The sequence below is a fragment of the Prenolepis imparis genome, unplaced genomic scaffold, assembly GCF_030444845.1.
Source record: "Prenolepis imparis isolate NDT839.2.m4 unplaced genomic scaffold, iyPreImpa1.0 SCAF_3, whole genome shotgun sequence".
Taxonomy (NCBI): Eukaryota; Metazoa; Arthropoda; class Insecta; order Hymenoptera; family Formicidae; genus Prenolepis; species Prenolepis imparis.
Genome location: NW_028141161.1, coordinates 2767288 through 2791066, shown reverse-complemented (window position 1 = coordinate 2791066; position 23779 = coordinate 2767288). Strand labels below are relative to the sequence as shown.

The 23779-nt window shown below is 43.0% G+C and overlaps 4 protein-coding genes and 1 pseudogene across 4 annotated transcripts; 3 read left to right on the top strand and 2 right to left on the bottom strand.

Annotated features, from left to right (window-relative positions):
• The first annotated feature begins 4986 nt into the window (after positions 1-4986).
• Positions 4987-8862, top strand: LOC145934248 (uncharacterized). Its single transcript, XM_083034616.1, has 4 exons — positions 4987-5025; positions 7071-7923; positions 8000-8363; positions 8433-8862. Exons 1-4 carry the CDS (start codon positions 4987-4989, stop codon positions 8860-8862), a joined length of 1686 nt encoding a protein of 561 aa, XP_082890742.1.
• Positions 8863-8900: 38 nt separating this feature from the next.
• On the top strand, positions 8901-9533 carry LOC145934247 (uncharacterized). The gene has a single exon (XM_083034615.1). The coding sequence runs from the start codon at positions 8901-8903 to the stop codon at positions 9531-9533; it is 633 nt and encodes a 210-aa protein (XP_082890741.1).
• Positions 9534-11315: 1782 nt separating this feature from the next.
• Positions 11316-11747, top strand: LOC145934246 (uncharacterized). The gene has a single exon (XM_083034614.1). It carries the CDS (start codon positions 11316-11318, stop codon positions 11745-11747), a length of 432 nt encoding a protein of 143 aa, XP_082890740.1.
• A 2903-nt stretch (positions 11748-14650) lies between these two features.
• LOC145934245 (uncharacterized) lies at positions 14651-17338 on the bottom strand. The gene has a single exon (XM_083034613.1). It carries the CDS (start codon positions 17336-17338, stop codon positions 14651-14653), a length of 2688 nt encoding a protein of 895 aa, XP_082890739.1.
• A 1478-nt stretch (positions 17339-18816) lies between these two features.
• LOC145933741 (uncharacterized) lies at positions 18817-20543 on the bottom strand (annotated as a pseudogene).
• Positions 20544-23779: the final 3236 nt, after the last annotated feature.

Here is a 23779-nt window from a genome sequence, read left to right as displayed (position 1 = left end):
CTTTGAAATCAAAGCATCCCAATAGGACCAATAAATTTTTACGGAAACATCTCTATTAATCTCCTGCAAACAAGGACGTTCATTAATTTCTTTCCCTCGAAGGAACATTGAAATAATGGGATCTCCCATTTGTCTATTACGCCATTCTTCTAAACTATTTTTTCCCAGAATTATTCGAGCAACATAATTTTCCTTCAATTCTATTTTTGCACAATAAACACAACCGAGTTCTGAACGAGGGCGTCTTGACAATCCATCTGCATTTTGATGTAATCGTTCCCTTCGATGAATTATTTCGAACTCTTTTGTCTACGATTTGTAAATTGAGTATAATATGTTTGAGCCAAATGCCCTTCTCCGAAACGTAACTCTAATTTTGATTTTAAATCCGTGAATTCTAAATTTTCGATTTCGAGAATTCCATCTAAAACGGTTCGCGCCTTTCCTCTTAAACAAGCTGCTAGAGCTAACGTTTTCTGGCAGGAATTCCACCCGTTAGCCCGCGCTATAAGGTCGAATTGGATAAGAAATTCGCGCAAGGGAACACTTCCGTCAAAATTCTCCGGTTTGAGCTTATACCCGAGCTCAATATTATTACGCGCGGAATTATCGGCTATTCTAATTCTATGTTGGAGAGGACTTAGCTGGTTTTCTGCTCGGTTTTCTCCTCGCTCTCGCACGAAGAATCTCTCCAAACAGCGCAGCTCCTCGTCCCGCTGTTGCAACATTGTCTCGAAGCGAGTCTGATGCTGGAGTCACTCCTCTCGCAGCTGCCTGATCCCCTCTAATGCCGTTAGCAATGCATCCGCATGCTCCGGAGCCTCTCCGCTGGTCGTTGCTCGAAGCGAAGCCTGAGATCGGGTGATTCTCGGAGAGTGAACCAAGGACATGATGTTCTGTTCATTGTTTCACTCGTTTCACACTACACAATGCTCTTTCACAACGACTCGTCGCCCGTACGATCCCGGACGAGCCCCCAAAATGTTACGTTCGCGAAACCGATCCGTGAAAGATCTCTATTAACCGCGTCACGTTACGCCGTTCACTCACGCACCGCGATTTGAATGAACTCTCGTATGGAGGAAAAGACCTTTAATATTGTGAGCCAATACAAGAAGACAATGACATATAATAGAAAGTGCATGTATTATGCGAAAAAGCTCGATAGATCTCAATACGTCCGCTCGTGGCAGCCGCGGAACTCGAACTCTCCGGACGACAGCTGTTTTATCAATAATTCTTAGCGACGCCTTAACAACGCAATGTTCCTTGATCTCACAGAAGACTCGATGTTTATAGACGGATTCAGGGACGCATCGTAATACGGACGTAACACGGACGTAACAATATATTCCATTGCTGGAAATTAAGTATTTAAATAATTTTAATGATGGCACGAATAATAAAGTTCAAGAATTCTAACATGAGAACTGTTTAATGTATTAAAAATAATTCTATAATGTTGCACAATATATTCTATTTTTCTATATATATAAAGAAACATATATCTTTGTCATATCCATATAAAAATTTTTATATAATATTAGCTCTGCTCTGATGGAAAGGTGTTATATTACTTTAAAAAGGTTCACTTTTTAAAGTCAAAGAAGGATTCAAGTGTGCGCACTTCTGAAATATGAAATAAAAAGTGTACTATATCATAAAATTCAAATGTAAATAAAATAATTACACAAACTAGACAATTAAAATATTTAAATCTTACAAAGCATATTCATAATTTAATTACATTATAATTTTATCATATAAATATATGATTTACCAATGTGCACATATGCATGTGTATGTTGGTTGTCCTGTTAAAATCATAACATAATCAAATCACAAATATGCTTCGTTGCATTTTGAAATAATAAATAAGTTGTACTAGTATGTATAATTTTTTATTTCCATTTGTCTTAATTTTATTATATGAACACTTTTTATGTATCTTTTTTTTTAGAATTGACATCACTTGAATTTGTAATTTTATCGATATTTCCAGCTCTAAATTTAGACAGCTATAAACCTAGTTTCGAAGAAGTGAAGTTGCTAGAAGATTTGGAACAAGTAACAGCCCAAGAAATAATAGAAAAAAACGCCCTTTTATACATTGCCGGTTACGTAGCACACCGATTCCGTAATGAATATGAAGATTTAGGTGTTCACACGAAATTACTTTCTGATGACCTACCTAATGATTGACTTCTTTTCCTATCTCAAGGAAACTGCATTTATCCTTCTGAATCTTTCCAAAGAGCAGCTGAGATAATGAACGAAGAATTTGAAAAATTTCATGGCAATTTTTTTAGTACGGAGAACAAAATATTTGATAAATTAACAGATATCGTTTATGCAAAAGTTAATAATAGGTTCCCCAAAAAAGTTATTGCATGCCTTGTACGTACTAGGCATATATAAGATTAAGAAAAATAAACAAAGAAATCGTCGCAGATAATTTTAATAAGAAAAAAGAAAAAAAAATATATAAACTGTGCAACATGCGATATACATCAAAGCATAAAAGTAATTTATATTTAAAATATTTATTACAAATATTAATTAATAATTATATAATTATAATTAATAATAATATATTATTATTATTGTTGTTTTTTGGTATTATTGCAGTGTGAATTTGTACAAGAGGGATGAAAAATGCCTTTTTCTATTATGTTCATCAAGATTCGGATGATTTTCAAACTTGCCATCGGTATGTACAATGCAGACAAAGATTTTATGATCTACTAAACTTAAACTATGGATCAGGAAGGCATGATTGCAGATTTGAATATGTCTACATGAGTGATGATTGCATGAGTTTTTATTAATTGTTTTATTATTATTTAATTATATTATTGTAGGATATTTTTATCTTTATTGCGATTATATTTTATACGTTGCTTATCGATATTACAATATATTCGGCACATTATCTTTATTTTGACTCGTAAACAAAGTCGGTCAAACGCGCTGTTTTCTAGATGTACTTTAACTGTCGAGCTGGTAATGTTTATCGTCTGTATATTCGTATTGTATTCGTCTTTTGTCTGGCGAGATAGATTTCGACAAGCTAACAGTGCGGCAGTCGTTGAAAGTCATCGAACCGAAAAGAAAGCGAAGCGAGACGGTCGCGCGAGAATTTCGAGAAAGACGCGATCTTTTATCCAGATCCGAGACCTTTTTTGTATTAACTATTTAAACATCTATAATAAAGTAATTATATTATATATCAAAATTAAAATTACTGAATTAAATAAATTCCTACATTATATAATATTCGTTATTTTACAAGTCGCTAGTATATAAAATAATAAATGGTAAAGTATTCGACCAAACTAGCTGTTGAGAAAATGAGTCAAGCGAATGAAGAGTGTGTGCATGCATGGTCTCGGGTGAATGGAGGATGCAACTATGAGGGGGGGGGCTCATCTCCAGCACCCAACGCCGCAGCAGGCTCATAAAATTTAGCGCGAGAGAGCAAAGCCTCTCGCGCCTCTCGGCCCACGCGCCTTTCACGCTCGCGCGCGCGGCTTCGAGATCTCGCGGCGGCGAGAGTCACGCGCTCGCAGCATGACGCACGCAAAGCCGCTGCCGTGCAAATAACCGGCAGAATAAATACGCGATTCGACAACACCGTAGCTCGGCACGTAGTCCTCAAAATTCGCTTGTTCTCGCGATCAAAACAGCTGTTTTCCTTTTTAAGGAAATTTCTGGAAGGTCGAAGGATTAGCGCGTTGCTGCCGTTTCATCGACGTGGAGCAGACTCACTTCTTCGCTACCTTTCGAGTACGCAGCATAGGTTGTCTAATTCGTTCTTCTCATTTTTCGGACTATCGCATTGTTTATCGTTACCGCGCTCGTCGGTTTACACAGTCGGTGCCTGTCGATTAACCGATAATCTCTGGTTTAATTAGAACTGTAAATATTGTAAATGTAGTAAAGTCTTGTGTCTCATTAACGGTCTGACTGCAGTTTCTTTACACGACTCCTATCTCGCCAACCGCGCGAGCTCCGAAATTCGCACACTAGCAATAGTGCTTTATTAAGCTCACGTGAGCTTAATAAAGTACTATTGCTAGTTTGGTCGAATACTTTACCATTTATTATTCCTACATTATGTTTATTAGATGTTTATATAATTTGTGAATCATAAATTTAATGATATTTGTTTATTTTTAGTTTAAATTGGATGATCAAAATAAGCGCATCATTCTCAGCAAAAGTACATGGCGTGGTGTATGCAGCATATTATTAGAATACGCAAGTCACGATTGCAGTAAAAGAAATTCGTGAAGGAAACTTGGACAATGCACGCAGCTTTTTAATGAAGAGATTAAATTATATAGCCAATCGAGACACAAATATGCCAACACGATTGATGATTGCATGGGAGTTTCTATTAATTTTTTATTATTATTTATTTATTATGTTTATATAATTTGTGAATTATAAATTTAATGATATTTGTTTATTTTTAGTTTGAATTTGATAATTAAAATAAGCGTATCATTCTCAGCAAAAGTACATGGCGTGGTGTATGCAGCATATTATTTGAATACGCAAGTCAGGATTGCAGTAAAAGAAATTCGTGAAGGAAACTTGGACAATGCACGCAGCTTTTTAATGAAGAGATTAAATTATATAACCAATTGAGACACAAATATGCCAACACGATTGATGATTGCATGGAAGTTTCTATTAATTTTTTATTATTATTTATTTATTATGTTTATATGATTTGTGAATTATAAATTTAATGATATTTGTTTATTTTTAGTTTGAATTGGATGATTAAAATAAGCGCATCATTCTCAGCAAAGGTACATGGCGTGGTGTATGCAGCATGTTATTTGAATACGCAAGTCAGGATTGCAGTAAAAGAAATGAAGGAAACTTGGGCGATGCAGTCTTTTCGTGAAGAGATTAAATTACATAGCCCATCGAGACATAGAAATATCGTATTTAAAATTATTGCAGTAAGCGAAGATGGATGTTTCAAAATTTTCATATAACAAGTTCCTGGAGGTAAGAAAGAATTAATAAGTGTAACATTTATATATATATAAATCACTCGTGCATCGGGCGCGTCCGCGTACGGTCGTGTGAACGTGCGATGGATGAGTGTGTGAGTAAGAGTGAGCCCCCTTTCGGAAATTCCTCACTATACTCGTCATTAGAGTCCACTTTTGAGTACCTGACATATTATGTCACTTTGTCTATCTAATGGGATATCGATAGGGGGGGCTCACGGCTTTTGCGCTACGTGCAGTAGTATGTAGATTCCCCATTATTATTTATTGTATTAAATTTACTGAAGAAGGTCCAAAGAAAGAACCGAAACGTTTAGATACAATAAATTTGTTATTCCAACAAGTTTGTTTTTAATATTTGCGTACCTACACCCTACGCGTGGCTCCATATAGCCTCCTTTTGAATTTGTAATTTATCAATACAGGGAACCTACATTGTTACTTATTATATATAAATGACATCTATAATTATTGATTATTTTTATACATTTAGGAAGTTTATCAGCTTTGCTAAGATTAAAATGGGAGTCCTTTGAAAGAGAATGAATCGACCATCTCAACAAATATTGGAAGGCCTTAAATATCTTCATGACCAAAAAATAGTTACTAGAGATAAAAGGTACATAATTTATAAGTTTTACACTCGTTCGTTAATATATAGTATATATATAGTATTCTTTTTTTACTTATCTATACATACATTTTACACAAAATTGTATGATTTTTTTTTATAGATGGAGCATTACAAAATATATCCTAAGATACCGTCTGAGAGAATTGTCTGAGAGAGCGAAAATTTTTATATTGTGCTGTTATATTGTGTTTTGAGCCAAATCCTATTATAAGAACAACTGGTACAGAACTGTTGAAGAATCCATTTGATGAGAAAAATAAATAAATAAAATAAACTAATTTAAAACTGTAGTACATATTATTAATAATAATAAAAATATTAAGTATAATTAAAATTATATAATGATTTTTATTTATTTTATATTTATATTTAATTAGAAAAGAAGAGTAGCAGATTAGCCGCACCACCAGATTTTAGTAGAAGTAAATTAGTTTTATTATTGTTGAGAGAAAGAGAGAGAGAGAAATAGAGAGAGAGAAAAGGGATGAATGCCTAGAGTATATGCGTTCGTGGCGAGTGTCAAATTGTCATAATGCCTAACCGCGTAATCAATCATCGCGCACATTTCGAATTTAGCGCGACGATGTGCGTCACGCGGCTCTGCGCCAATCGCGTCGCAACGCGTCCTCGCTGTATAGCGCAATCGTTCTAAACGCTCACGGGCAACAGGCTCGTGAGCAAACAAACGTTGAGGATAAACAGTTTTGCCCTCCGACTCTCGATAGGATCCCGTATCGCACTGAAAACGAAATCAAAAATACGATGATCTCATCGCTGGAATTCTCGAAGGTCGGAAGGGTAAAACCATCCGTCCGGCGCCATTAACACTCACTCTGGTCTTGTCGTCGTTCGCACAGAGAGATCGAGACTTTTAGTTGCAATTATACCGCGCTTTTCACGGAAATTCCATCTCGTTCGCTTTCTTGACCAGCGACGCGCACTTCTCGGAGTCGCACGCATATTTTGTAGCACGATCACTGTTTTGTGAATTCGAATTGACTGAGCAAATACAGTACATGGCTTTGTACTCTGACGTAAACCGGAGCTGTTCTAATATTGCACCTATCACCTCCACGTGTCCTTACGGGAACTCAGTTGCGCTCGCTCCTATCACCGTTGCCTACGCCTTCGAGACCTCGCACATATTTTGGTCCTTCGAGCCGGATCTTTCTTTCGCGGCTTCAGCGCATCCGGCATTCGTGTGTGAAGCATTCGTGAGCGTAGTCGTCGGCAGTGAGTGTACCCTGTGACCAGTGCGCGGAGTAACCTGCAAAAGGAGATGGAGCAATTAATTGACGCTCAACGAGAGGTTCATGCACGCATAACGCGCTGCATCGAAAACTTGCGCAAAATAGGGACAGCTAAATTGTTCTTGGACACTGTCCACGCTGCTATACGCCTCCTAGGCAACAAGAATCAACTGGAACAAATTCGAGGAGCAACATGATCAGCTCCTGAGCGAATTCTGGAAGGAGATCAAGGAACACGCGTACACCAAGGAGGATTTTCCGAGCACTAGAGACAGCGTACCTGAAGCAGCGCGCTGGACTTGCCGAAATGGAACAGAGCATTATCGGTGCGGCTGGAGTGGAGCCCGCCCCCGCGTGCGAGAAGCCGCGCCATCGCAAGGCGCGCCACCACGAAAATCATTGCCGCGGATACAGATCCCCCAGTTCTCCGGCAAGTTCGAGGACTGGCCAGCGTTCCGCGATCTGTTCAACTCCATATTAGTCAGAGAGCCATCCCTGTCCAAGGTCGAACAGCTACACTACCTAAAGACGAACATAAAGGGTGATGCGGAACAGCTAATCAAGAACTTGCCCGCCACGGCAGATAACTTCCAACGCGCTTGGGACACGCTGAGTTCTCACTTCGAAAACAAGAGACTTTTAGTGAGGTCCTACCTGATCGCCCTCACCTCGTTGCCACGGATGAAGGCGCCTTCGGCCGCAGGCCTCCACCGGATATTCTACTGCGTACTCACGACCGTCGGCGCCTTGGAAAGCATCGAGCGACCGATTTCCGACAGTACCGATCTCTTTGTACACCTGGTGGTCGAACTTCTGGACAGCAAGACTCGGCGCGAGTGGGAGAGCTCCCTCGATAAAAGTTTCGAGCCGCCCTCGTACAACGACCTCCGAGAGTTCCTCCAGGAACAGTTGATGACGCAGGAGGTCCTGCAGGCCGTCAACTCCGAGGCATCCTGCGGAAAATCGTCGGAGAAGATCAGTCGCTCCGCTCGTACCAGCCACGTCGGAGGCAAGGGGCCAGATCAGGGCCGCAACTGTCCCCTGTGCAAAAAGGACCACTTCATCGCATACTGCGATATGTACAGAAGGAAGACGGCCCAGGAAAAAAGGGAGGTCGTCGGGACTCACCAGTCCAACCCTGCACGACGCGTTCACCTCCGCTGCCTTGCCCTTCGCCGTACCCAGCTCCTGGCCCGCAGCAGTGCACACGACCAAGTATCCCTGCGCCAACTGCGGGCCAGTGCTGCTCGCGACCGCCCGCGTGTTGGTAGCTGACCGCGACGGAGACCGCCATGTCGTGCGCGCACTCGTCGATCCGGGCTCCGAGACGTCGCTTATTGCTGAGTCGTTGGCTCAGCGACTTCGTCTCCCGCGAACGACGTCATCGGTGGTCATCTTCGGAGTCGGTGGAGTTCATCCGGTAGTGCCCGTGACCGCGTCGTCGTGTCGGTGCGCTCGCGCGCGGAGCGCTATTCATTAACAGTGTCACCACACGTTGCCGCGGCTGTCAATTTACAGCGGCGCGTCGGGCGGAGCGCGTCGCGCGTGGTCGCACATAGACGGACTCAAGCTCGCGGATCCTGAGTTTCACCGCCAGGATCCTGTGGACCTGCTCGGTGCAGATGCATACGCCAGCATCGCCTTACCGGACCTTCGCCACGGCAATCCGTCGGAGCCAATCGCGCAACAGACCTGCCTTGGATGGATACTGCTGGGCCCCATGGGTGCCTGCCACGCCGTGCACCCGGTGATCGCCTTGCAGTGCTCCGCCGGCGCCGAACTCAGTGATTTAGTGCGTCGGTTCGGGGAGGCGGAGGAACCTCCCCGCGCTCCGCTGCCGATGACCGCCGATGAGTCTGAGTGCGAGGAACACTTCTCGCGCACGAGAGGCCTGCTAGCGGGCGCTACCAAGTGCGCCTGCCTCTACGTCAGGGGCTGCCTGACCTGACTCCCACTCGCCGCGCCGCGTCTCGTATGTTGGAGGTCATGGCGCGTCGGTTCACTCGCGACAGTGCCTTCGGCGATCGGTACAGTACCTTTATGAGCGACTACCTTGAGCTCGGACATATGTCGCCGGTCGCTGCCGCACCATCGAGCCAAGGAGCCGCCGTCTGCTACCTACCGCACCACGGTGTACTGCGGGGCACCGGGCCCGAAGCCAAAATTCGGGTAGTCTTCAATGGCTCCTCGCGCACCGCGGGCGGGACGTCACTCAACGCCTCCTTACTTGTCGGACCGAACCTGCTGCCGGCACTGGCGGACATCATAACTCGTTGGCGACGTCACCGCTACGTCTTCGTCACCGACGTGGAGAAGATGTACCGCCAAATCTTGGTACATCCTGCTGACCGGGACCTGCAGCGGATCCTATGGGGGAAACCACGGCCGTTAGAATTCCGTCTCAATACGGTTACTTACGGACTCGCGAGCGCACCTTACATCGCCATGCAAGTACTCCGCCAACTCGCAGAGGACGAGGGAGCGAGATTCCCGCTGGCCGCTGAGACACTGAGGCGGGAAATCTATATGGATGACATCCTTACCGGCACGAACGACTTGGCGACCGAGGTATCGGCTCTGCATGGCGGGCGGCTTCCCACTGCGGAAGTGGGCTTCTAACCATGAGGCAATATTGGAAGGCGTTCTGGCCGAGCACCGCTTGCAGCACACCGCCGACGCCCTGCTGCCGTCAGTCGACCACTCCGTTCTAGATCTTCGATGGAGCCCGACAGGCGACGACTTCGCGCTCGCCATCCAACGGACCACTAACACCATGCCAACGAAGAGGTCGGTGCTTTCGAAGACGGCACGTCCCTTCGATCCTCTGGGCTGGCTGGCGCCAATCGTCATACGAGCGAAACTCCTGGTACAAGCGGCGTGGCTGCAACGCCTAGATTGGGACGCCCCCCTGGCGGAGAAGGACGCCGCTGCCTGGACAAAGTTGGAAGAAGACCTGCCGCTGTTGGAGCGCGTTCGGTTGCCGCGCTGGCTTGGATGTAACAGAGACACTGGTACCCTGGAGCTTCACGGGTTCTCGGACGCTTCCGAGCTCGCCTACGCTGCTGTCGTGTACCTTCGGGCCGGCAGCGCTGAGACGACGACCATCACCCTGATTGCCGCCCGAACCAAGGTCGCGCCGTTGAAGCGTGTCTCGCTCCCTCGCTTGGAGCTATGCGCCGCTGCTTTATTGGCCAAACTAGCGGAACACATTAGAATAATCCTGGACCTGCAGTCCTCGTCAGTGCACATTTGGACCGACTCCACGGTAACGCTCGGCTGGGTACATGCCCACCCTGCAAAATGGAGCACTTTCATTGCAAATCGGGTTAGTGAAATTCAGAGTACTAATCCGGACGCAACCTTTTTTTTGCGCTGTGGAAACCTCATGGTACCACTCACCCCCCGGGTAGGGGATGAGGGTTATGTGGGACTCCTTGTCCCCCACGGTGGGGTCCAAGACCTACCTCACTAAAACCACAGCGGGTGCCTTCGCTGGCGCTTACGGGGGTGGCAAGGAACTGCCGAAACATTACTTCATGCCATCCCCAGGCCTAGCCTTCTCAGGAGAGCATCTTCCCCGAAAGGAAGATACTCTCCCCCGCGAAACCATCGTGCGGTCCATCCCGATTGCGGCGAGGGGGGACACCGCCCCCACGTCGCGCCCTCCCAAAAAGTTTTGGGGGCGGGGTCACAGCTCGAGTATTCCCGCTCGAGCCGCCACCCCCCGCTCCCAGAGCGGGGCTCCCTCTCCCTCCCTAGAGGGACGAGATATTCGGCCGACGCTCCGGGAGCTCTTCACCCGGGAGTTCCCCCCAGAAGGGGGGGAACCCTCGCCGCAGACAGTGTTGCCCTCCCACCGACGCTCTAGGGCACCGGTGAGAGGGCCGCCACTGCCGCGTCCCTTCCCGGGGGGATCACGTGCAATGGGACTCGGTATCTGAGTCCCTATGATCCCCCCGTGCAATCCGGACGCAACCTGGCGCCACGTATCTGGTCGGGAGAATCCAGCCGACTGCGCGTCCCGAGGGACAGCGCTAAGAGAGCTTATGGACCATACACTGTGGTGGCAGGGACCTCGCTACCTACAAGAGACCAAGGCTGTCTGGCCGACGGACCCCGGGCCCGTTGACGAGGGGAACCTACCGGAACGACGACCGATTCGATGCCTCGCTGCCGTTCACGAGCGAGAGCTTGAAGAACTTCTGCGGTTCTCGAGTCTCCGCCGTCTACTTCGCGTGTCTGCCTGGCTCTGGCGCTGGCGGAGTCGTCGGCCTCGCCCTGAGGGCGACGCAGCCCCCCTCCCGTTCCTGAGTCCGGAGGAGTTGAAAGCTGGGCCCACTGCTGTGGAACCTCACATACGATAACGTCGTCCGGACGGCCCTCCCCCCCGGCTGTAGCATGATGTGCTACGCCGATGACACGCTCATCATAGCCGTGGGAAGCAACTGGGGGGACGCGAGAGCGGGAGCAAACCTCGCAGTGGACCGCGTCGTGCGCGCAATTCGGGGACTGGGACTAAAGATGGCGCCCCAAAAAACTGAAACCGTGTATATACACGACGGATCTCACGGGGCGCCACCTAAGGACAACATACAGGTGGAGGAGACCCCTGTCCCAGTGGAGGCTCAGATCAAATATCTGGGCCTCCATTTGGATGGCCGATGGACCTTCCGGGAACACTTCCGTCGATTGGCCCCCAGAGTGGAGAGGGCAGCAATGGCACTGAGCCGCCTGCTGCCCAACCTTGGGGAGCCCGATGGGAGGATTCGCCGATTATATGCCGGCACCGTGCACGCCATGCTGATGTACGGTGCCCTCGTACGGAAAAAGTGATGGCCACCCGCAGTATTAAGGACAGTCTGCACCAGGTGCAGAAACGGGTGGCCGGAAGAGTTTGTAGGGGGTACCGTACGGTTAGCTGGGCGGCAGCGGGCGTGCTGGCCAGCATCCCCCCAGTAGAACTCCTGGCGGAGATGTACGCTAAGTTTATTGGCGTACATCCGAGCTAAGGAGGGATGGGGTGGTGCTGACCGATCGGAGCCGGCAGATACTGAGGATCCACGCTAGAAGGTCCCTCATTGAAAAGTGGGCCCGGAGCCTTGAAGATCCAAGGCTTCCGGGCCAGAGGACCTTGGCGGCCATCCAACCCTGTCTACAAGGGGAGGGCCGGACGGCCGAGTGCGCCGCCTGTATGCGGGCATTGTAAACTCGATGGCCCTGTACGGGGCCCCGGTTTGGGCGGATGCGGCGATGGCCACACGGAAAATCCGGGATACGCTGAGGCGTACCCAAAGGAAAGTGGCCATCCGCTGCATCCGCGGATATCGGACGGTGTCCCATGCGGCGGCAATTACCCTGGCTGGGATGCCTCCCATGGAGCTCACGGCAAAGATGTACGAGGAATCGTACTTGCAAGGAAGGGAGCTCCGTGGGAGGGGTATCAAACTCTCGGCTGGGGTGAGAGAAAAGGTGAGACTTTGGGCCCGGCGACGCATGATAGAGGTGGAAGAATTACCTCTCCAATGTGCCCCCAACGCACTCGGGGGCACGCGTCGTCGGGGCCGTGGGCCCGTTCTTAGAAGAATGGGCGGAGAGGGCACGACGAGACGTCGTTTAGATCCACACAGGTGCTCACAGGCCATGGATGCTTTCAAGAGTACCTGTGTAGGATAGGAAGGGCGCGCACGGCGCATTGTTACCACTGCCTGGAGGAGGAGGACACGGCGCAACACACCCTCGAACATTGTAATGCGTTCGAGGGTGAGCGCCGTGTCCTAATAGAAAAGGTCGGCGAAACTTGTCGCTCTCCAGCATCATTGGAGCGATGCTGGAGAGCGAAGAGAAATGGGATTCCGTCACCTCCTTTTGTAATACTGTTATGCTTACTAAGGAGGTGGCGGAGAGGGAGCGAGAGCGGGAGGAGAGACTTCTCCAAGACGGAGGAGATGGAGGAGGAGCGGGCGGACGCCCCCCAGTTCCGAATAGAAGGAGAAGGAGACGTCTGCCCAGATAAGGAACAAGGAGTAGTCGGGCGAGGGGCGCTGTGCTTCCCTCGCCCGATGATAGTGCAAGGGAGGAGTAGCTGGGCGAGAGGCGCTATGCCCCCCCTTACCCGAAGCAATGACAGGCCCATAAGGGCGTAGTAGTCCTAGGAGGAGGGCGGGGACGGGTGTCGCCCGGCTGGCGGCCGCACGGCGTGGGCCCTGCGGCCGGAAGTCGGGCGGCATCCGTCCCCGCCCCCTGCCGGGTTCCTCCCCTAGGGGAGGGCCTAGGCGGTGCCCCCGGGCCGATGGTTGAATCCCGTAAAGGGAGGGAACCGCGGCCCGGGGGCATGGGGGGATCACAGGAGCCCAGATATACAAGGCTCCATTGCACGTGATCCCCCCGGGAAGGGACGCGGCAGGGGGCGGCCCTTTCACCGGTGCCTTAGAGCGCCAGTGGGCACCACTGTCTGCGGCGAGGGTTCCCCCCCTTTTGGGGGAATCCTCGGGAGAAGAACTCCCGGAGCGCCGGCCAAATCTCCCGTCCCTTTAGGGAGGGAGAGGGAGCCCCGTCCCGGGAGCGGGGGGTGGCGGCTCGAGCGGGAACCCTCGAGTCGTGACCCCGCCCCCAAACTTTTTGGGAGGGCGTGGCGTGGGGGCGGTGCCCCCCTGCGTCACAACCGGGAAGGCCCGCATGATTATTCGCGGGGGGGGAGTATCTTCCTTTCGGGGAAGATGCTCCCCTGAGAAGGTAAGGCCAGGGGATGGCAAGAAGTAATGCTTCGGCAGTTCCTTGTCATCCCCGTAAGCGCCAGCGTAGACACCCGCTGTGGTTTTAGTGCGGTAGGTCTTGGACCCCACCGCCGATCCATACGTGGGTCGGTGATGGGGGACAAGGAGTCCCACATAACCCTCGTCCCTACCCGGGGGCGAGTGGTACCATGAGTTTCCACAGCGCCAAAAAAAAAAAAGCCCTGTCTACAAGAGTGGATGGACAGGGCCAGTGGGGGGTCACCTTCCGGATGACTCAGGTGCTTACCGGACATGGCTGTTTTGGTAGATACCTGAGTCGAATAGGGAAGGAGCGCACGGCGCGGTGCGTGCACTGAGGGAGTGAGGAGGACTGCGCCGAGCACACGCTGGCGGAGTGCCTGTCATGGCAGGAAGAGAGGGAGGGGTTGAAGACAGTGGTCGGCAGAGACTTGTCACTGCCGGCAGTCGTGGGGAGGATGGGCTCGGAAGAGGCATAGAAAGCCTTCTCCTCCTTCTGTGAAGCGGTGATGCTGCAGAAGGAGGAGAGGGAGAGGGAGAGAGAGAGAGAGAGAAAGCGTATATTTGTTTAGGCGCCCTGGGATATAATCCCCTCAAGCGTTCCATACAAAAAGAACCTGGTTCAAGAGAACCATTTACATATTGTTAATAGTTTAGTTACAAGTATGAATTGAGTACATTATTAGACATTAAATACATATTTACAAGATTTGAAAACAGTAAAAGAATAGATTTAAAGAAAAGAAATTGAATAAATAGAATATATAATAATATAAAAATACTTATATAATAATATAAAAATACTTGATTTTAGAGTAGAAGTAACACAATAACACAAAAATACAAAAATGGAAAAATAATATATAGTATATAATATAACAATAAATTGATGCAGACAGAAAAGAAAAACAGAAGAAAAACCACGTAAGTATACGGCTGCGTCTGACGCATTTGAAGCCATAAAAGTTGCCAAAATCATTATCATCACGGATCAAATTTACCAGAATTTAACAACAGTTCATAAAAATTATTCCTAAATTCTTTTATCGTCCTCACCTCACGTAAAACAGGCGGTAGCTCATTCCAAATCTTTGACGCGGTGTATCTAAATGAACGTTTATATATCTCAGTTCTGCAAACCGGCAGAGCAAGAAGATCACTTGCTGCCCTAGTTGTTTTGGAACAATGAGCCGATCTAAACTTAAGATCTTTATAAAGGATTATAGGCTGTTTCGATTTAATAATGTTGCAAATTAGGTTTCCCACAAAATACTTTCTGCGCTCCTCTATCTTGAGCCAGCACAGTTGACGATAGTACGGGGTTATATGGTCATCCCATCTTACATTGCATGCAAATCTTATACACGCATTCAATGCTCTGTAGAGTTTCAAACTGAGTTGACCAGTAATGTCCGTAAAGGCCGCACAGCAATAGTCCACATACGGCACTATAAGCGTTGTAATTAATTTGATCTTTAGTTGGTATGGCAGGAGATGTTTGGATATTTTTAATTGATAGAGTTTTGACCTGATATTTTTTACCATACTCAACACCTGTTTTTCCCACGATAGTGTATTTGTAATCAGGATACCAAGATATTTAACATTCGTCAAAAATTGTACCGTCATACCTCTAATTACTATTTTAGGCAGGTTATCAAAGGCTATTGCATTTATATATCTAGCCGCGCCAAAAAGTATAGCTTGAGTTTTATCTGGATTTAAGATAAGTCCGTTGTTATTAGACCAAGTTATAATAGATTCTATATCTCTATTTACCTCCGTAATACCATTCTGCAAGTTACACGGTTTACAGTGTAAATATATCTGCAGATCATCCGCATACAGACTATACTTACAGTTATGTACTGCCTCTTTGATATCAGACACATATAACACGAAGAGCAGAAAACCAAGAACAGAACCCTGCGGTACTCCAACTGTTGTATTGATCAGGGATGATGTTGTTTCTCCATATTGATCTCTCACAGCCTGAGTTCTATCCGTCAGATAAGATCGTATCCAATTAATAACCATGTGAGAAAAACCCATTTTCTTTAATTTGTTGATAAGTAAGTTGTGCTTAACTCTGTCAAAAGCTTTTGAAAAATCGAAGAAAACAGAGATAATGATTTTTCTTTCATCTGCAGCTTGTCTTATGTCATCCAGCATTCTAATGACGCATGTTTGTGTCGATGAGTTCTTCCTATATGCAGCCTGGTACGGATCCTGCAATTTATTCTCAGTCAGATACTTAACTATCTGATCTGAGACAACCCTCTCAAGTACTTTGGAGATAGTTGGCAGAATTGATATCGGTCTATAGTGCTGCAACAATGTCGGTTGCTTAATCTTTGGTATCGGTCTAACTATTGCAGACTTCCATATTTGAGGAACTATACCATGCATAATAGAAAAATTCAGCAAGTGCTCTATCAGTGACATTAAATACGGCGAGGTCATTCTCATAACCTTTGCAGAAATACCATCAGTGCCCTCTGCATTAGGTTTTATCCTCATTAGTGCTTTCCTTATGACATCCGGTGTTATATACTTGAAGTGCAGTTTCCTGTCATCAAAGGTATCGTCAGTTTGATCAAATAAGTCTTCACTGCTATCAACATCATGCCCCGATCCACCATTTGCAAAGAATACGTTTAACTCCTCTACCGTGTGTGTAAGCTTGCAGTTGCTATTTTTCATTTTTATTAATCCTAGGTGTCTGAGTTTACTCCAGGTTTCTTCCGGTTTGTCCTTACATCTAAATACTGTAAGATAATAATCTTTCTTAGCAGATCTGATAGTGTTTTGCACGTGATTTCTCATAGCCTTAAAATTGTCATAGTTTACTCCACTTCGATGTCTTCGCCATATTCCTCGCAGCTTATTTCTTCTCTTCATAGCATCTCTAATTTCATTCGTCAGCCAAGGAGCTGGCAGATTCCTGTGAACTATGCTTTGCATCGGAGCATGATTATCGAAACAAGCTAGTAGTCTGTCATTAAAGATTTGCACTTTTTCATCAATGCTATTTGAGGACAGGAGGTCAGTCCAATCTAGTGCACCTATTCGGTTCCATATTTCCGCCAGGAAGTCATGCTCCTTAAAATGTTTTAAATTTCTGCATATTATTTGTCTGCTTCTGCGGCGTTCAATACGTATTCCATACTTTATTCGTATGAGATCATGTGCCGATAGAAACGGAACTGCCATCTGTCCATAAGAAGTGATTTTTTCAGCATCATCCACAATACACAGGTCGAGAAATGTGCTTGAGCTTCGCAGATGATGCGTGGGTTCATATGGCATCAGAAACAGACCTGCGGATCCGATGAAACCTTGAAGTTGTGTACTATCATATGTATTGAGTGTCATATCCGTGTTGAAATCTCCGAGTATAACAGAGTGTTTATAATTAACTTGCAGACCCAGAAACACATTCTCAAATTCCTGCAGATATCCGCAATTCGGAGGCCTATACACAACTGATAGAAGAATATTACATGTATTGTTAGTACTAATTTCTGCGATTAGAAATTCTGGCTTTCTGCAACATGCATCAGTGATAGATTGATTTAGAATTACTGCCCTTAGAGAATCCAACAGATAGAAAGCGACTCCACCCCCCTGCCTTACAGTTCTGTCACATCTAAACAAGGTGTATCCTGGCATTTTGACCATACTAACCGGTACCTGAGGCTTCAACCAAGTCTCCGACATACATATAATATGATACCCTGCATTAACAAAGAAGTGATAGAATTCATCAAAATGTGCGACCAGCGACTGACAATTTACATGACAGATGTTTAAGAAATCCGAATCGCTAGAGAAAGAGAGACTATTCATAGTTAATGTTTAACAATCTATCCTTCAATTTATTGCCAAGTATCGGACACTTTTTAATGTCCAGTGCCGCATGCGCCGCTTCAGATCCCTTCGAATTACGCTTACAGTTACAGCACACAGGAGGCCGCCCTCGGTTTTCACATTCTCTCATCTGATGAAATCCCGAGCAATGTCCACATACAGATTCAGATTTACAATTCTTCGCCAAGTGGCCAAATGCCATGCATTTGTAACATTGCAAAACTCTTACATGGTCAGCAAAATTGCAGGCAGAGAAGCGCAAGTAGATATGCTTATTATTAATTAACCGCCTTCGTATTTCCGGCGAGACCTCCGGCACACAGTTTGTATATTGCTTGTTATTTTTAGGTTTGTATATGTAGATTAGTTTAAGATCCACCCCTGCTACATCATTAATGCCATTTAGATTTTGTGCAACAAATTCCTTCTCCAGTTCTTCAGCCGTCATCATAGCTGGCACACCATAGACAATCAAACGAGGATTCATTTTTGTGTTCTCCACTATCCTTAAACCAGCCTCCCTGAATTTTGAGTATGCCTTAATTTTCTCGATGTCTGGATCAATGGCCTCAAATTTAATTCCGTTATTACGAGCATTAGTGACTTTATTGACTCTCAGAGCATAGTCCGATGGCATCAATATTTTGCGCACCGCTTCATTGGTTGCTTGCGATGAGGCATACTTACAAGGACATGTCACAACTGTCCGGAACCGCTTTGATTCTTCTTCAAATATGTTGTTAAATACACAAATCTAAAAGACACGTATTTTTTTATATGTGCGGATATTGAGTTTTAAGGGGTGGAACACCCCTTTAAAGAAAAACGGTATTTTTCTTTAGGATCGAATATCTGGTAAAATATAAGAGGTAGACAAAAAAAGACGTACAACAAATTTTAATGGCTTGAAGAGTACTTTAAAGTTATATGAACAAAATTTTTTTATTTTTATTTTTTTTTAAATACTCCCACCACTTAATTTTTTTTTTCAAAATTAAAAAAATTTTTTTCATATAACTTAAAGCTAATTTAAAGCTTATTTTTTTCCAAATTCAACCATGTGTAATAAAGTTATGTTACGAAATATCATTTTCGAAAATTAATTATAAACGCTCCCGTATATACGCTCATCCGTGCTATGTGCGTAAGTAATTACCGTCGAACAATAAGATATATAAAAAATATTTATGTATAATTTTTATTTATGTTTTCTATGTATTTATAACTGCGTATTGTGTATATTTAGATTTAAAAAAATATATATTTGCACTTTATATTATTCACTCATTATATACATTACAATAATGATATTCGACAAAAAAATGTTTCAAGCATAATGACTTCTTGCACCAAGAACATTTTACTACAGCTATATTATTGCAACCTTCGATTTCACATTTTGTTGACGTTTCGTCTAAACTAAAGTGTACTGGATTTTCAAATTCGTCTGGTCTTTCATTCGTATAACCACTTTTAAACCATGAATATTTAAATAAGTTTTGATATCGTGGGGATGACAATTGATTATGTATCAAAGATTGCAATTTTATTATATTATTTCGTTCATGTAAATTTATATTACTTTCCAACAGTAAAACCGTATCTGAAAATCTTTTAGCAAAATTTTTCCAAATTCTGAATCCATAAACATCTAATGGTTGTATTTTCCCTGTAGTTCCTTTCGGTATTATCATAGTAGTAATATGTGTTCCTGGAGGTGTTAAATCCGAAATAGTATTGGGGCAATGTCCAGTCCATGAATCAATAAGAAGAACGCTATTAGGACCAATGTTTGCAAAATAAGCTTCTTCTAACCACATTTTAAAATGATCTGTATAAAATATAAATGTTAATTTAATAGTTTTTTATGACTCTTATTAAATTGTTAAATGAAATAAGTTTGTTAAAGAAAGTAATTATAAAAGGAAAATACCTGATGTCATTTTACCAGATTTCGATGCTTTTACAATAACATTTTCTGGTTTAAATAAATTTTCTTCTACTCTTGATCCAAATTTACCATTAGCTTCTTTTAATACAATAAATAAAGGTGACAACAAATTGCCATTACAGGATATTATTGGTTGTATCGTATATGAATGGGTTGTTGATGATATGGATTGCACGACACGTTCTACTTTTTTTTCTCCCTGGTTAGACAATGATCTTCCAGAATGAATTTCCAATTGGAAACCACTTTGATCTGAATTGTAAATATTTTCAGACCCAAACTGTTCAATAAGAGGTTTTACTATTTCCAGAAAATCATCAGCTGATTTTTGCAAATCAACAGAATCTTCTAATATTCTTCTAGTGACAAACTTCGTAACTTTTCTTGAAACAATTCGGTGAGACTTCTTGAATCTTGTTATCCAACTGTGAGATGCTTTAAATATAGGATTTAAATTTCCTATTTCTTCTTGAGCTTGTAAAGCCCATCTTTTTAGATCAATATCATGAACCATGAATCCTGATTCAACAGCTGCAGTAAATTTATCATGTGTAAATTTGGAGATGTAAGATAATTTTTCTATACGACTTCCACCTGATTGTATTTGTTCTTCCCATCGCCTTAACTGATGTTCAGATGAAACTCTTCTAAATATTTACTTTGTACTACTTTTAGAGGACGATTCCTTTTTTTGTCATTACTGTTTTCATCAGTGTCCCGATGTCGCCAATACTCAACAGCTCGTCTTTTATAAGAACTATCAAAATTTGTATCATCATTTGAACAATGAGGATGAGAATTTAAATTATCTTCATTCCATGCTTCTTCGTCATCTTCAATTATTTCAAAACTATGTAATTTATAAGGTTCTTCATAATCGAGATATATTTCTTCCGTTACTTCCACCCCATTATAATGAAAAACGCTATCCAGCAATATCTTTTTTATGTTTTCCTTTAATTCCACTTCTGCTTCAGTTACTGGCGTTTCTGTTAGATATATTGAATTTATTGACATCAATAAAAGTCTAACAACATTAAGCGGATTGATAATCATATTCAAAGATGTTAAATTTTGCTTTTTATTGCAATAGAAAAACAGTTTACACAAATATTATTACAACGAAAAGACTACATTGACTGTGAGAATTATGCTGCTACATGAACAATTTATATTAACTTATCAGAAACACGTAATCACATAATCTTATGATTCATTTAACGTAAGATATAAAATTTGTTTATGCCAAATATTGCGACATCTATTTATTTGCAAAGATTTAATTGTAAAAATTATAACTTATCTGGAACACGTACACATAATCTTATCTTATGATTCATTTAACGTAAGATATAAAATTTGTTTATGCCAAATATTGCGACATCTATTTATTTGCAAAGATTCAATTGTAAAATAATTTTATTATAGAATAAAATTGTTTTTAATTTTTATAGAAGAAATTAAATATTAAAGAAATAATAAAAGAACTGGGGGTATATTTAAAATAATTCTTATTAATTATATATAAAAATGTTTTTAAAAATTTAAATATACACAATACGCAGTTATAAATACATAGAAAACATAAATAAAAGTTATACATAAACATTTTTTATATATCTTATTGTTCGACGGTAATTACTTACGCACATAGCACGGATGAGCGTATATACGGGAGCGTTTATAATTAATTTTCGAAAATGATATTTCGTAACATAACTTTATTACACATGGTTGAATTTGGAAAAAAATAAGCTTTAAATTAGGTAAAAAAATTTTTTAATTTTGAAAAAAAAAAAAATTAAGTGGTAAGGGTATTTAAAAAAAATAAAAATAATAAAATTTTGTTCATATAACTTTAAAGTACTCTTCAATCCATTAAAATTTGTTGTACGTCTTTTTTTTCTACCTCTTATAGTTTACCAGATATTCGATCCTAAAGAAAAATATAAAAAAATACGTGTCTTTTAGATTTGTGTATTTAACAATATATTTGAAGAAGAATCAAATCGGTTCCGGACAGTTGTGACATGTCCCTTGTTAGTAAAGTCGAAACGTTTATAGTTTTAATTACATTCGATAAAAGAGATTGACAGAAAAATCACATGTCACTTAATTTCTAATCACCTTTTATTTGCTCGTTAAGTTGGTCATTTAAATTATATTTGCGTTGCATTATACGAGCCACAAACTATTATAATTTTTGTTTTAAAATAAATATATTTATATATTTAAATATAAATAAAACAGTGTTGCCTAATTAACTGACCCAAATCCTGAACGGGAGACGGGGCCAAGGGAATCCTGAACGAGTGATGATGCTGATGAAAGCTGTGACATCCTGGAGGATCCTGAAACAAACAAAAATTAATCTAATTAATAATAAAAGGCGTGCGACGCGAGAATTGCGTCGTTACCGAACAAAGGCGAAGTGACGCCATCTTGGTGCTTCTTGTCGAGAACAAAGGCGACTATGCAGTAGGGAGAGACGACTACGCAGTAGAGAGAGACGACTACGCGGTAGAGAGAGGAGAGGCTGGGGTCATCCAAGACGACCCTGGGCAAAACCATCCTTGTCTGTGGGAGGAAAACAGACTGGCGACCGTAATTAGTAAGGTAAGAGAACCTATAAACCCTAATCCCGAACTCTCAGGACCCATCGTCCGGTCACAACCTAACCTTGCAACCGGCATCACAGGTGACCCCGTTGCAAAATCAACGCTCACCAACACCAGGAAGGGACGTGCAGTTCCAAGTGAGGCTGGAGAGGACCGAACAATTTTCCCAAGGGGAGAAAGGCCGTTCAAGGAAGTCATCCGTTTCGGGATACTCGTCGAAATAAACATTGTATCGGTATTGCTTAGCGAAGCATTAACCGCATTGCTTGAACGCTGTTGATAGCGTATTTTAATATAATTAGATTTATAGCCCTGTATATGCTCAGTTTTGAGTATGTTATATTTTATATTATATGTTTTGTTGACTACGTTTATTAAAACTCTTTTCTAGTTAGCTCTAGTCCTTAGCGTATAGCGAAGTATGTTATGCGAGTCAAGTCCTTTTCAAGCGAGTCTTGTGAGTGAGCGTGCTAAAGGATGTATAATGGGAAATGCTTGGCGGATGATTGATTTTCTTACCATAGTATTATGATAGTAATAAAGTACTTACTTCTGTCCTTACCAATAATAATACTTACCATATATTACCTTACCGTGATCATCCTTACCATGTACTCTTTATTACTGACACTTACCTATATAAGTTTAATATACTTACCTGTTGATACAATTACAGTACTTATTTAATATACTTTAATTATTTTGAGTAACTTACCTTATTAATCTAAATATGTATGATTATTATAAATTAGTCATTTTACACTTAATATAAAGATAGAGTCAAATATTATCTTATATATATATAGTCAAGTCAGTATTATTCCCAGACATTGTAATATAAGCCGCATATATGTTATTAGCTCCTGTTATTTATTAAACTATTTATTGAGTGTTATGCGTACCGATGTTTTAATATAAGGACTATGTATGAGAGTCGAAACGTTGTTTGACCGTTGTAGACTCGCGTGCATGCGTATTGAGCGTATCTGTTTTTCTCGAGACACATGTATGCGAGACTGGATGTATTTGCGATTTTATAATCATCTTTGACAGTTCCAGGATGTTTAAAATGTAAAAGCACGATTTGCCCAGATGAGAGATAACGTTTTACCATAAGGGTCAAGATTCACACAGCAAATATTATATACTTGGTAAATCATGACACGGGTTGAGATTGTCATGGCGTTATTTATTCCGGATATTTTATGCCAAGGTCAAGAATGTCGAATCATTATTTATTCCGGATATTTTGTGTCAAGATCAAGTTTGTTATCGGGTAAATCATGCTTATAGGTAAAATGTGATGCCCTGGGAATGCGAGCGTATGCGAAGTACAAGCCACTCCGTAGCGACCAATGGGAGGAGCTTAACGGAGTATATAAGCGATGACCACGCACTGTTCGAGGTTCAGTCGGCTAGAAGTCCATTCGTGTAACACGTGTACCGTGCGCGTATCGGCGGCCATTGTTCCCGGGCTACGGAAGAATATCGTCGCGTGATTAATTATATCCGCGGGCCGATCGACTCGTTACAACCACAGGGCTTGTTAGTGCTTGCGGGAGTAGTGTTATAGGTATTGTAGTTCCCGTTATCATTATTACTGGTATCTATACCGTGACGCGATTATTACATTTCTTAGCGTAAGCTTCTGGACCAGACGAGTCACTTGTGTGC